A 14,858-nucleotide genomic window follows, 5' to 3' on the forward strand; every position below is an offset into this window, starting at 1 on the left:
TATCACTCTCTTCTAGAGAAGAAACACTCACCACCCTTCGTAACCGATGGAACCCGAGAAGCAAAGAGCACCCATCACATGTCACCAAAACTTTCATCACATCTGACTTGACTCAACTAGAACAACAAAAGAGCAAACAACTTCATGCAGACCTTAACAAGTAAGGAAAATGTTATAGAATCAAGCATGGTAAGATAATTCTGAGGGAAGCAGCTACTTTCCAAAGCAACAAGTACACGGTAAAGTCAGCCAACTCCAAACAACATGTACCTGTAAAACCATGTGATGAACAAAATTAACAAAATCAAGCTTGATATTGTGTTTCAACATCTACCACTCTGTAATTATAGAACTCATTTGTACCATTATCTGTGTTATATACTCTTTGTGAGGTTTACACAGTAGTAATAATAATAATAATAATAATAAGTAAGTTTAGCGAAGGTAGATCGTTCTAGGGTGATTGGTTGTGTGCTCGTCCCATTTAATGCTCGCCAGCTGCTGTTCTATCCATCGCCGTGGTGCACCATTCAGAGCTGTTACAAGGTAAATAAAGCAACACATAACTATGTACAATCTGCAAAAGATAAGTTTTGCTTATTTCGTTATTTCGAAATTCCGCATTCCGCGTTTTACTAATCCCCCCTATGCTTAGCGCGTAGCTATTGACTAATGAGTATTTTATTCTGGAGAATAATACTAGCTACTGTACAGTACGGAATAATTATGTTGTTCCGTTCCGTGGAATCATAGGATCTATAGTAGAATAATGTTGACCCCAATAGTGGCCTAATCAGTTATACTGATTTCAAAATACAATACTGAGTGTGTCAGTCTTTTGGCGATGAAGTTCTTAGCCCTTATAGTACTTAATATACTGCAGCTGCTGTATAAAGACGCCTTGTGCATCCCGTTGGCTCATTTTTATCCTTTTGGTGAAAGTGTACGTGATGCCGCCGTTGGAAAGAATGATGATGGAACATCAGAGCTGATTACGCTGACCTCAAACTTCCCTTTCTTTGATGAAAACTTCAGGAAAATCTATGTACGTAATGTATTAAATAAGGTATAGCTACAGTAGCTAAATGGAGGTTCCGTGAATAGCGACTTTGCGTCGTCACGTTCACATTCTATAGCAACTTTAACAAGCTGTAGGACCATGCAGGAGTCCTACAAAGTCAGTACAGACCTTCAGCTCTTGTGTGTAAAGTCAAAATAAAATAAAATTCATAACTTAGCTGGCTCAGGAGTATAGCTATAGCTACGATCAATAAAACCGATTGCATACAGCTGGCCGGGGTACCGGCAAACACCACAGCTATTATTATATTATTACTGTGCAAGACCTCAAAAGTGAGTATAAAAGCACACTATAATTATGAATTATATAGTACAGTATAGATAACATTTATTTAGCTTGTGCATACCAAATTGTGTGAGTGATTCGACCTAGCCATTAGGGAGATATATAGGCATGCATAGGCTTATGTGTCAAAACGCGTCAGACTCTGTAGCTTCGTGAATTTCTGATAACAAGCCGGCAACACCATCATTCTTGCTAAATGGTCTTAGCTACTGTGTTAGAAAGCAATAGACATGCATGCTAGAAAAGCTGATCAGTTCTGAGCTCAGCTGCAACTATGTTTAAATATAGCGCTATGTATAGATCTACTGTATAGCTACATTAACATCTGATCCTCAGTCAAGCGGCTTCAAAGCAAATTCAACGTGCAATCCAGTTTAATCGAGCTGGTCGGGCCTATAGGAGGGTTAGATATATGCACTTAGCCATTAACTACGAGAGCCAGCAGTTTGGAATGTGTTTACTCTAGGAACTTTTCCTTTGGGAGGGAATAAGTAATTTGTGGCTAACCATGTGAAAATTCATATGCATTACTGGCCCCACGCTGGTCACTAACACTAAGTTTACAATCATATAAGGTGGTTGCAGGAAATAGTTGCCAGACTTTATAGCTATGCAGTACACAGCAAACACAGTTTTTTAGTTTTAAGTGCTGTATCTTTCTTCACTGGGGTAAGAATGACCACCCCTGATTGTATCTTGAATTTAGAATAAATTAAAGGCAGGTGATATAGTGCTGGCAGTCACCTACATAAAAAAATTAGACAAAAAGTATCAAAAAAAAATTGCCTCAGCTTGGGCTCGAACCCAAGCATCCATACTCATACATAACCAATGTACCACCAGTGCTGCAGCTAACTTAGTTTCTACCTTATAAACGTCCAACTGAAGTGACCTCTGTACAAGAGTAAAGAAAAAACCAAAGCTGAATGGGAGGTCACCTACACCTGCAGATATACAGGGTAGTAGTGAACATTTAATCTCCACTTCAGCCTATACCCATGACTGAATAATTGTAATGTTCACTAGTATATCTGCAGGTGTAGGCAACCTCCCTTGTTTCCCTACTTTTCTCTATGATCCCTAATTAAATTTAAAATTCTTAATTTTTCCATATACTTGTTTTTTTTTTTTTTTTTTTTTTTTTTTTTTTACTTCTTGTAACATTATTATATGACTGGTGAACTTGTTCATACCGCATCACAAGAAAAGATGGCACCATAGTTAATGTTTTCATCTGAACGCACCCCAGCTATCAATTATTAACTTGAAAGTGAAGTATCCATTATTCAGTTAAGCTCAGCACATTGCACAGCACTACAAATGAAGAACAGTAGGAGAAGCGCCTCTGCAATCAATCCAGTACCACCACAAAAAATACAAATGATTTATACACCTCAACTACCAATTACTGACTTGAAAGTGAAGTGGCTATTACATTTCGCTTTCACCTATTCTTCAACCTGTTACACAGCATTACAAATAAAGATGCCTCTGCAACCAATCCAGTTACTATGGAAAATATGAATGATTCCCATTTACAAATGGGAAGCCATGCATCATGCTACAATGATTGTATTAGGTGTGCACTGCATATGTTGAATCTGGAATCAACTTGTGTGAGACACATTGTATTGGCGAGGCACTAGCAATACAGTCTGGGTGGATATCTTTTAAGAAAAAAAAATTAAACTTACATAACTAGCCCATCTGAGGTTGAACATTATGGTATTTTTATGCTGTTCTTGATTATAAGGAATTGCTTTAAAATCAGGCTTTTGAAAATTAAATCTGAGAGTAACTCTTTGCATGCTATTAATTTTTCAAGGCAAACTGGCTTAGAAGCTTTAAAAATCACACTTGGCTTTCTGAGATTAAATTAAAAGAAATTTCTAAAGGTTGAGTGTGCTTTATTGAAAACAGCTTAATCTAAAAACTGGCTAAAACTTAGCTCTCGGATCAAGATACATGATAGTGTGTCATGTGGTCAAGTACAGCTGGTGTGGGCACGAGACAGGCAAGTGTGTATTTTACAGGAACCACAATTTTTGCATATCCATAGTTTGATAGTGCCATGGAAATTAACTATTTTTACTGTGGAAACTCCCTTGAGGTAGGGCACCTCCCACTCTTCAATTTGAGGTTGAATCCGCCCAGCCATCACTGATATACGTGCCTCAAAGTTTTCTTATTTTCTTTGTACAGTATTTTCTTCTTAATCTTCTGCTTCTTTTTGCACAACAGAAAAATTGTAAAAACTCACACATACTTTGGTCAATGTACTTCAAAGTAAGAGTATAATACAGTGCATTTACAGTCCAATTTTCCTACAGATTGATAAAGAACAATGGAGTTATGTACATTTTTTAAAATGTAAAAGTGATTTGCTTACAGGGCAAGCCATTTGATGAATTGGAATAGCTTGAAAATTGGTCTGCAAATGAAGTAACTATCATAATGCAAACCTTTCGTGGTTTGAAAGAAATTGTGATGATGGTCATGGGGATATAACAAACACACCAACCATATGACCTAGTTTCATAAATGAAAAAATAATTTGTTGGTACTCCTACCAGACAAACCACTGAAGGGAATGAACTGAAATTTACAATGTAAGTAGGTTAAAGAGTCTTTCAATTGTTAAGAATTAAGAAATTGGATTAAATTTTTCATTAATTAATTAGTTTATTATTGCTTTACACAATGCATCAAGATTATTACAGAATTGTTGTGTACAAAATAGGGATGGTGTTGAGGGTCAGATGGCTACATGTGTCATATGCCCAAACTACGTAAGTACCTACGATTACTGATTGACTACTTAATGACTGTACATGTAACAACATACAGAAATGCTTACTTAGTTATGATAACTTAACAGGACAGGAGAGTTTAGAGCACTTTAATGTAAAATCCAACTACATGTATCTAGTACGCAATCAAGATATTTTTATATAATATTATATATATATCTAGTCATCCTGTTGGAGCATTCAGTTACATTACAAGTAATTCAGTAGAGAGTTCAGTTATGTTACAGTGAGAGTGTAGCTACATCAAGTCACCCTGTAAAGAGTTCAGCTACACTACATAGTACATTGTCAAGTCACCACTACATTGAATATCTCCCTGTAGAAAGTTCAGCTGCATTGCAAGTCTCCTTGCAGATAGTTCAGCTACATGACAAGTCTCCCTGTATAGTGACCAGATTTTACAGAACCGAACCAAATCGCACATCAGGCAAAATCAAACTAACACCACCAGTGGATAGCTACACTATCGTACTACAAGTTTTGACCCTCAGCACTACTCAAACTACACGAGGCTGGTTTTAGTAGACGTCTTTTCTGGGTGGTGTGGAGTGCTCAAATGGCGGTTTCAGGCCTTGTGAAGGACCTGGCTTGGCAAGAATCAGTGGTTTACTGGTGGACAGCCTTATAATGTTGGCCAGACGTGTTCTCTGTAGATTTTGCTACATATCAGCCACTAAGGAGCCAGCACAGCCCTGTAATCTCGTGTCTGGACTCCAATCGTAGTCTGCCTCCATTTTGAGGCCTATCTTTTGCCCTCCCCGCCACCTCCCAGCCTCCACCCCCCAGCCTCCACCCCCCAGCCTCCACCCCCCAGCCTCCACCCCCCAGCCTCCACCCCCCAGCCTCCACCCCCCAGCCTCCACCCCCCAGCCTCCACCCCCCAGCCTCCACCCCTTTGTGAGCACTCGTGATACTACTTCGCTCGTCCAACTGCTCAGATTTTCTATCTTATTTGGCGGGAAACTGTACAAGCAGCTACAAGTACTGGAAGTGGCTTGAAAGGTAACAGATTGATGCATCTTTTGTGTAAATTTCATACGCGTGCTTGCTATCCTTGGAGAGTTATGCTGGCTTCAATTCTTTAAAACCGTTTATCTCGAAACTTCTAATGTGCGATTTGGATCGTTTTCCCAAAATCCAGTCACATATAGAGAGTTCAGTTACAGTACATAATGAATCTTCTTGTAGAGTGTTCAGCTACAGTACATTACAAGTCACCCAGTAGATACTCTGAAACATAACAAGTCACCTTGTAGAGAGTTCAGTTACATTACAAGCCATTATAGGTGACTCCATATAGAGACTTCATGGTCAGTTATAGATTAAAAGTCTCCCTGCAAAGTTCAGCTACATTACAAGTCTTCTTGTAAAGAGTTCAGGTACATAACAAGTTACCAAGTAGAGCATTCAGCTACATTACAAGTCACCTAGTAGAGAGTTCAGCTATGTCATAAGTCTCTCTGTAGAGAGTTCAGCCACATTACAAGCCACCCTGTAGAGAGATCAGCTATAAAAACAGATTCAGTTACAAACAGCCTACTCAATATACAGTTCAGCTACAAACAAGTGACCCGTAGAAAGTTCAGCTACAAAGTTCTACATAACAAGTCACCCTGTAGAAAGTTCAGCTACATTAGAAGTCACCCTATAGAAAATTTACTGCAGCTATGTGCAAACAAGTCAACCTGCTGAAAGTTTGTGTAATAATTTTGCAGTAAACTAAAACAAACACATAAAACACAATTGAAATATTGAATGTTTCATTCTTGATCATTCTAGGTCTGTAGTAAATTTAAACCTGCAAAAAGCCATAGGCTGGTTTTGGGGTTTTCCATAATAAAACTATTCCAAAACAGCCAAGCTTTGAAAAACCTTCAAAAAAGCCAGGGTGAAAAAGTTGGGAAATCAAAGATGGCGGCCAAGAAATGGCTGCAATGGTTTTAATGCCAATCATTTACAATGGGACTGAAACAAATACTGCAAATACTTGAATACTCATTAAGGATTTTGGTACTCAAATAGTAAAATCAGTACTCAAGTACTCATTTAAGTCACACGATCCAGCTCACATGATGTATTTGTCATCCAGGAGTGACAAAACGAAGGCTAAAGTATTTGATTGGCATAATTTCTTGTCAGGAACACTAACATCAGTTCTTTAATACAGTGTGTGTATCATAGGCGGTGGAGACGGGGGGGGGGGGGGGGGGGCCATTGCCCCCCCTTTTTGGGACACTGTTTGCAAGAAAGATCGAGATACTCTAATAGAACAGTCAGGATCTGGATACTCTAATAGAGCAGTCACAGTATTCAGAGAAGCAGTGTAGCAAATTACTTAGCTATGTATGTGTAGTTATAAATAAGGAGATGTAATTGATGGAGAGCAGCTATTGTCAGCAAGTTGTGACCTTTTTTTTTTTTTTGGTCTTCAACTTATAGCTAGCCTGGCCCCCTCACTCTTTGGCTTCCTCCACCACCCCTGGTGTGTATTATTATTGTTACTTGAAAAAGCTGTAATGCTTAAAGCCAGTTAATGTCAAATGGGTATGACTACAGGGTAGTTAGTATTCATGAGTACTCCATCATTAACTCTACCAAAAAAACCAAAAACATTATCATTTCAGCCCTAATTTTTAACATTCAAAATTTTTGGCATTAACATGATTGCAGCCATTTCTTGGCTGCCACTTCTGATTTCACAACTCTTTCACCCTGGGGGGGGAAGGCTACAAAAATAATTTAATATTTGTACACCAGTGTATGGTACAGTAGTTTCTGTATCAATTGGTAGTTTCTAGCTACAATTGTGTTTAAAACAGCTCAGAAGTAGAAAAACTTCAAACAGTGTTTATTCTAGGGCTGTTAGGGGACCTTCTCCCTAAAATCTCAGACTCTTCTTTCTCAGACTCCTCATAAAATGTAACCCAGTCTGGGAAAACCGGGCTTATCGCCTATTTAAAAGTATCGAGAAACGCCGGTTTTAAGTATTTAGTGTGTTGTAGCTCGCCAATGGTTGAAGCTATGTGTACCAAATTTTCACCCGTTTTACACCAATACCTTACCTCCAGAGCATCCACTGTGCAGGTAGCCAACAACTACGTTTTCCGCCATTATAGATACTGTAGGTTTTAAACCGAGGTTGACTGTATCAGGAGAGCTGCAAATTAGGTGGGAGGCAGGGGGTCCGGAAGGCGGGAAAGATGGTGTTAAAAATTGAAAAGGAAGGCCAACGGATGAATTAGGCCAAGTTTTGGGCAATTGAGGTCTCAAAACTGGCTAAAATGAAAGAAAATTCACAGCATAGGTACTTATTCAACACCACAGAGTTGTACAGCCACATGCTCACAAGTATGGAGACCTTGCCTAATTAAAAACATTATGGAACCAACTAGATCAAGACACACGGTAGTGTGTCGTGCGGCCCAAGAAGCCGGCGCGCCACACCCGTGAGTATATTGACAGGAAGAACGAAAACGTCATTTTCACACCTTTGTATCTCAGTGATCACTTATCGGATTGGAACTAAATTTGCTACGCAGTTGCCCGCCAGCTAGGGGAGTCTACATTCCAAATTTGAAGGAAATCGCTCCAGCCATTTCCGAGATACGAGCTGCCAAAGTTTCGTTTTTTTTCTTCGTTTTTTTTCTTCTTCGTCTTTTCGCACACTTGCAAAAATTGCTATAACAAGCAAACGCGTACTCCGATCGCCATGACATTTGGTACACAGAAAGGGAGTCCAAGGGCGAATCTTAGCATCAAATTTGGTACAAATCCGATGAATGGTTCAGGAGTTATGACCGATTATTCGCGTAAAACAAGATTGATTTGTTGTCACGCCTACAGGGTACACCGCTTCATGGAATGAGTTGAAAATTGCTATGTAGATGGAGTAACCATCGTAGGAGTGCCTTTTGGTGGTTTGAAAGGAATCGAGATAAAGACCACGGAGATATAACACAAAACCCAACCTGTGTCACAATTACGCGATCGATTTTTACGAATAAAAAAGTATTAGTTTTCACGCCTACTAGGCAAACCGCTTAGAACAATGAGCTGAAAATCGGTGTATAGCTGGAATAATCTTCATAGAAAGTCCTTACAGTAGTACAGAAGAATCGGATTACAAACCACTGAGTTATGATTCTAAAGCCAACTCAGTGTAGCAAATGCGAGATCGAGATACTCTAATAGAACAGTCACCCTAATAGAGCATTCAACTAATTTATTTACTCCATTATAGACTTTTATTACATCAAAAGTTATTCTGTAGGGAGTTCAGCTGCAAACAGTTAATCTTATAGACAGTTCAGCAAGAAGCAAGTCACCATGTGGAGAGTTAAGCAAATATATCACTATAGAGATTCAGAACATTACAAGTCACACTGAAGAAAGTTCAGCTATAAGCAAGTCATGCATCCTGTAGAGAATTCAGCTACAATTAAGTCACTCTCTAGAGAATTCAGCTATACAGAATTCAGCTACACACAAGTCACTGTGGAGAGAGTTCAGCTACAATCAAATTACCCTGTAGAGAGATCAGCTACAAATAAAACACTTTGCAGAGTGTTCAGCTACAAAAAATCAACCTTTAGAGCGATCAGCAATGAACAAATCAACACAAATCTACAGGTAGAGAGATAAGCTAGAAACAAATCACCCTGTAGAGAGTTCAGCTACAAAAAATCACACTGTAGAGACATCAACTAGAATCTAGACACAATGTAAGGAGTTCAGCTACAAGCAATCACCCTGTAGAGAGTTCAGCTAAAACAAATCAACCTGCAGAGAGATCAGCTACAAACAAATCACCTTATAGAGAGTTCAGCTACAAACAAATTACCCTGTAGAGAGATCGGCTACAAACAAATCAACCTGCAGAGAGACCAGCTACACACAAATCAACTTGTAGACAGATCAGCTATAAAAAAATCACCCCGTAGAGACATCAGCTAGAAACTAGACACAATATAGGGAGTTCAGCTACAAGCAATCACCCTGTAGAGAGTTCAGCTAAAACAAATCAACCTGTAGAGAGATCAGCTACAAACAAATCACCTTATAGACAGTTCAGCTACAAACAAATTACCCTGTAGAGAGATCGGCTACAAACAAATCAACCTGCAGAGAGATCAGCTACACACAAATCAACTTGTAGAGAGATCAGCTATAAAAAAATCACCCCGTAGAGACATCAGCTAGAAACTAGACACAATGTAAGGAGTTCAGCTACAAGCAATCACCCTGTAGAGAGTTCAGCTAAAACAAATCAACCTGCAGAGAGATCAGCTACAAACAAATCACCTTATAGAGAGTTCAGCTACAAACAAATTACCCTGTAGAGAGATCAGCTAGAAACTAGACACAATGTAAGGAGTTCAGCTACAAGCAAATCACCCTCTAGAGAGTTCAGCTAAAACAAATCAACCTGCAGAGAGATCAGCTACACACAAATCAACTTGTAGAGAGATCAGCTACAAACAAATCACCCTGTAGAGAGATCAGCTAGAAACTAGACACAATGTAAGGAGTTCAGCTACAAGCAAATCACCCTGTAGAGAGTTCAGCTACAAACAAACCAACCTGTAGAGCGATCATCTAGAAACAAATCAACCTGAAGAGAGGTCAGCTACAAAAAATCACCCTGTAGAGATATCAGCTAGAAACAAATCAGCCTGAAGAGAGGTCAGCTACAAAAAATCATCTTGTAGAGAGATCAGTTACACACAAATCAACCTGTAGAGAGATAAGCTAGAAACAAATCACCCTGTAGAGAGTTCAGCTAAAACAAATCAATCTGCAGAGAGATCAGCTACAAACAAATCAATTTAATGATAGTTCAGCTACAAACAAATTACCTTGTAGAGAGATCGGCTACAAACAAATCACCCTGCAGAGAGATCAGCTACACACAAATCAACTTGTATAGAGATCAGCTACAAACAAATCACCCTGTAGAGAAATCAGTTACAAACTAGACACAATGTAAGGAGTTTAGCTACAAGCAAATTACCCTGTAGAGAGTTCATCTACAAACAAATCAACCTGTCGAGCAATCAGCTAGAAACAAATCACCCTGAAGAGAGGTCAGCTACAAAAAATCACCCTGTAGAGAGAAACAAATCACCCTGGAGAGAGGTTAGCTACAAACAAAACACTTGGCAGAGAGTTCAGCTACAAACAAATCAACTTTTAGAGTGATCAGCAACAAACAAATCAACTTGTAGAGAGATCAGCTACAAACAAATCAGCTTGTAGAGAGACCAGTTACACACAAATCAACCTGTAGAGAGATAAGCTAGAAATAAATCACCCTGCAGAGAGTTCAGTTACAAGCAAAACACCCTGTAGAGAGTTCAGCAACAAAGTAACCACCATGTAGAGAGTTTAGCTGCAAACAAATCACCACATAGAGAGTTCAGCTACAAACAAATAATCCTGTAGAGAGATCGGCTACAAACAAATCAACCTGTAGAGAGATCAGCTAAAAACTAGACACAATGTAAGGAGTTCAGCTACAAGTAAATCAGCCTGTAGAGAGATCAGCTACAAACAAATCACCTTATAGACAGTTCAGCTACAAACAAATTACCCTGTAGAGAGATCGGCTACAAACAAATCAACCTGCACAGAGACCAGCTACACACAAATCAACTTGTAGAGAGATCAGCTATAAAAAAATCATCCCGTAGAGACATCAGCTAGAAACTAGACACAATGTAAGGAGTTCAGCTACAGGCAAATCACCCTTTAGTGAGTTCAGCTACAAACAAATCAAACTGCAGTGAGATCACTTACAAAAAAGCACCTTGTACAGAGTTCAGCTACAAACAAATTACCCTGTAGAGAGATCGGCTACAAACAAATCAACCTGTAGAAAGATCAGCTACACACAAATCAACTTGTAGAGAGATCAGCTACAAACAAATCACCCTGTAGAGAGATCAGCTAGAAACTAGACACAATTCAAGGAGTTCAGCTACAAGTAAATCACCCTGTAGAGAGTTCAGCTAAAACAAATCAACCTGCAGAGAGATCAACTACAAACAAATCACCTTATAGACAGTTCAGCTACAAACAAATTACACTGTAGAGAGATCGGCTACAAATTAATCAATCTGCAGAAAGATCAGCTACACACAAATCAACTTGTAGAGAGATCAGCTACAAACAAATCACCCTGTAGAGAGATCAGCTAGAAACTAGACACAATGCAAGGAGTTCAGCTACAAGCAAATCACCCTTTAGTGAGTTCAGCTACAAACAAATCAACCTGCAGTGAGATCACCCACAAAAACGCACCTTGTACAGAGTTCAGTTACAAACAAATTACCCTGTAGAGAGATCAAGTAAAAGAATTCACCTTGTAAAGAGTTCGGCAACAAAGAAACCACCATGTAGAGAGTTCAGCTGCAAACAAATCACCCGATAGAAAGATCAGCTAGAAGAAGTCACTTTGTAAAGAGTTCAGCTACAAAGAAACCATCATGTACAGAGTTCAGCTACAAAGAAACCACCATGTAGAGTGTTTAGCTGCAAAAAATCACCTGTAGAGAGTTCAGCTAGAAACAAATCACCCTGTAGAGAGATCAGCTAGAAGAAGTCACCTTGTAGAGAGTTCAGCTACAAAGAAACCACCACATAAAGAGTTCAGCTGCAAATAAATCACTTGTAGAGAGTTCAACTACAAATAAATCCCCCTGTAGAGGGATCAGCTAGAAGAAATCACCTTGTAGAGAGTTCAGCTACAATGAAACCATCATGTAGAGAGTTCAGTTACAAACAAATCACCCTGTAGAGAGATCAGCTAGAAGAAGTTACCTTGTAGATAGTTCAGCTACAAACAATTCACCCTGTAGAAAGATCATCTAGAAGAAGTCACCTTGTAGAGTGTTCAGTTACAAAGAAACCATCATGTAGAGAGTTCAGCTGCAAACAAATCACTCTGTAGAGAGTTCAGCTACAAAGAAACCACCATGTAGAGAGTTCAGCCTCAAACAAACCACCTTGTAGAGAATTCAACTACAACAAATCACCCTGTAGAGAAGAAGTTACCTTGTAGAGAATTCAGCTACAAAGAAACCATCATGTAGGGAGTTCAGCTACAAAGAAACCATCATGTAGAGAGTTTAGCTGCAAACAAATCACCTATAGAGAGTTCAGCTAGAAACAAATCACTTGTAGAGAGTTCAGCTAGAAACAATTCACCCCGTAGAGAGATCAGCTGGACAAAGTTACCTTGTAGAGAGTTCAGCTACAAAGAAACCATCATGTAGAGAGTTCAGCTGCAAACAAATCACCCTGTAGAGAGTTCAGCTACAAAAAAATCACCCTGTAGAGAGTTCAGCTAGACGAAGTCACCTTATTGAGAGTTCAGCTACAAAGAAACCATCATGTAGAGAGTTCAGCTACAAAGAAACCACCATGTAGAGAGTTTAGCTGCAAACAAATCACCCTGTAGAGAGACCAGCTAGAAGAGGTCACCTTGTAGAGAGTTCAGCTACAAAGAAACCATCCTGTATATAGTTCAGCTACATTTCAAGTCACCCAGTAGAGAGATTAGCTGCAAAAAAAATATCCTGTGGGGAATAATGGGCATGTAATAAATATATGTATATAATTTGTATAATTACTAATAAAATCAAAAATAATTGAAGTATTACAAATCTTCTTTAAGTTCTTTTCTTCTTCCTGTGGTAAAGAACAAAACACATGGGTTTAAAAAAGCCCCAAAGCCAGCCATAGGCCGGCTTTGCAGTATACAAATACAAAAAGAAGTGATATCTAATCAAAAACAGCCAAGCTGTAAAAAAAGGTGCGGTCCCCAAAAAGGCTATGGTGAAAAAAGATGTGAAATCCAAGGTGGCGGCCAAGAAATGGCTGTGATGGTAGGTTAATGGTTACATTTTAATAATGACAATTCAAGTGAATTTTGTGCCAAGACCAAGTGGCACAAAATTCACTTGAATTGTCATTATTAAAATGTAACCATTAACCTACCATCACAGCCATTTCTTGGCCGCCACCTTGGATTTCACATCTTTTTTCACCATAGCCTTTTTGGGGGCCGCACCTTTTTTTACAGCTTGGCTGTTTTTGATTAGATTATCATATTATCCAAGCTCCATCTCTTGATTTATTTAACAATTATATAAATTTGTAAATAAGTAGCTAACTACATATGTACGAATATACTCATGATTGAGTTTGTACATTAACAAATATATATATATATATATATTAATATGTTAGAAAGAATACAGAGGCGGGCTACAAAGTGGATTTTGAACGATTACCAATTATCATGCAGGTCTCGTCTAGTAACTCTACATCTGTTACCATTAATGTACGTTTACAAAATGAACGATATTATGTTGCAGTGGCAGATCTAGGATTTTTAAAAGGGGGTTTCTGAAAGTTGCAATTGGTATAGCTCAGAATAAGGCATCTGGTGACATTTCTCTGGAAAATTTTTAGATTTTAGAATCTCTGTGATCAGATCTTAGGCTATTTTTAGTTACTAATTACAATAATTCCAATGTTTTAAACTGTAAATACTATAGCTAACTATAGGGAAAATATGGTGACTACAAAATGTATATATAACTTGTGTTTTTAGGCTACAAGCACCAGTTGCTTGCAGACCCTTGGCATACTTGCCATAAAGTAAAAATAAATAAATAAACAAGCTGTAGCTTTGATTGTTCTATTGGAGTAGAGTATCTCGATCGTTTTTAATGCAGTGGGAGATGAAGTGTTGTTGAGGGTTTAATAGTTATAAATGGTGTTAGTTAACTACAATTGCATGCATGCTACTGAAATACAGTGGTATATATAGTTGTTTGTTATGACAAATTGTCAGTGCAACAATGTTTATGTATTTAGACTGCCACTGAGCTAGATTTAAAAGGGGGTTTCTGTCGAAACCCCAGAAACCCATCTGGATCCGCCACTGTGTTGTTTATTAAGTCTTACAAGCAACAGTCATCATATTTCAACATCACTGAGTATGTCCAGTTTAATTCTTCTAATACGCGTTTTGGTTCATCCGAAAAAATGATCCATCACGGATGTTCCTCCAACATAGCTCAGAACTTTTACTTCCATCGTTTACCACGCATTTGGAACTCACTACCTAAAATGGATCTGTCTTTATCTACAAACATCATTAAACACAAACTCTACAACTTCATGAGGGATCACTTCATACAGCAACTTAATGATAATAATGTTAATGGTTTACATTACCTTTGTTAGGGTCCGTAACGTGAAATTTCGACCTCTGAGAATCAACTACCAAACCACCCACAAATGCTAGGTTAGGTACCACTTAGAAAATGCCAGATTGGTTTTATTTTTCATTAACATCTTGTCGTGCAAATCGGCGAATATGCTTACAAATTACGAGATTTTTTGCTATATCTTCAAGGAAATATCTTTTAAAGCTACAGTACGCACTCTCAACCTTTCTTACTAGCTGTACTCTAAACTGAAACCATCAGTTGCTGCATTGTCAGGAGCAATTTCCAGCCGCAGCATCGCGAAAATGAAATTTCGGACTTGAAAAAAGTTTTGATGCAACTGAAGCACACAGTAGCGATGCCAAAGTAACCCTCCCAGGTCAAACTGGTCTGGCATGGGTCCAACTACTACCACACCAAAATATCATCGAATTCCAATATTGT

The 14,858-nt window shown here is 38.6% G+C and overlaps 1 protein-coding gene across 1 annotated transcript in view; it reads left to right on the forward strand.

The window, feature by feature from the left end:
* Positions 1 to 826: 826 nt before the first annotated feature.
* The window catches only part of LOC136261598 (sushi domain-containing protein 2-like), a 72,067-nt gene continuing 58,035 nt past the window's right edge, over positions 827 to 14,858 (forward strand). The window contains exon 1 of the mRNA XM_066055630.1: positions 827 to 1,045. Coding sequence (XP_065911702.1) covers positions 845 to 1,045 — 201 coding nt within the window. The 5' untranslated portion in view covers positions 827 to 844. The remainder of the gene's footprint in view (positions 1,046 to 14,858) is intronic.

The sequence above is a fragment of the Dysidea avara genome, chromosome 1 (assembly GCF_963678975.1).
Source record: "Dysidea avara chromosome 1, odDysAvar1.4, whole genome shotgun sequence".
NCBI classification, from domain to species: Eukaryota; Metazoa; Porifera; class Demospongiae; order Dictyoceratida; family Dysideidae; genus Dysidea; species Dysidea avara.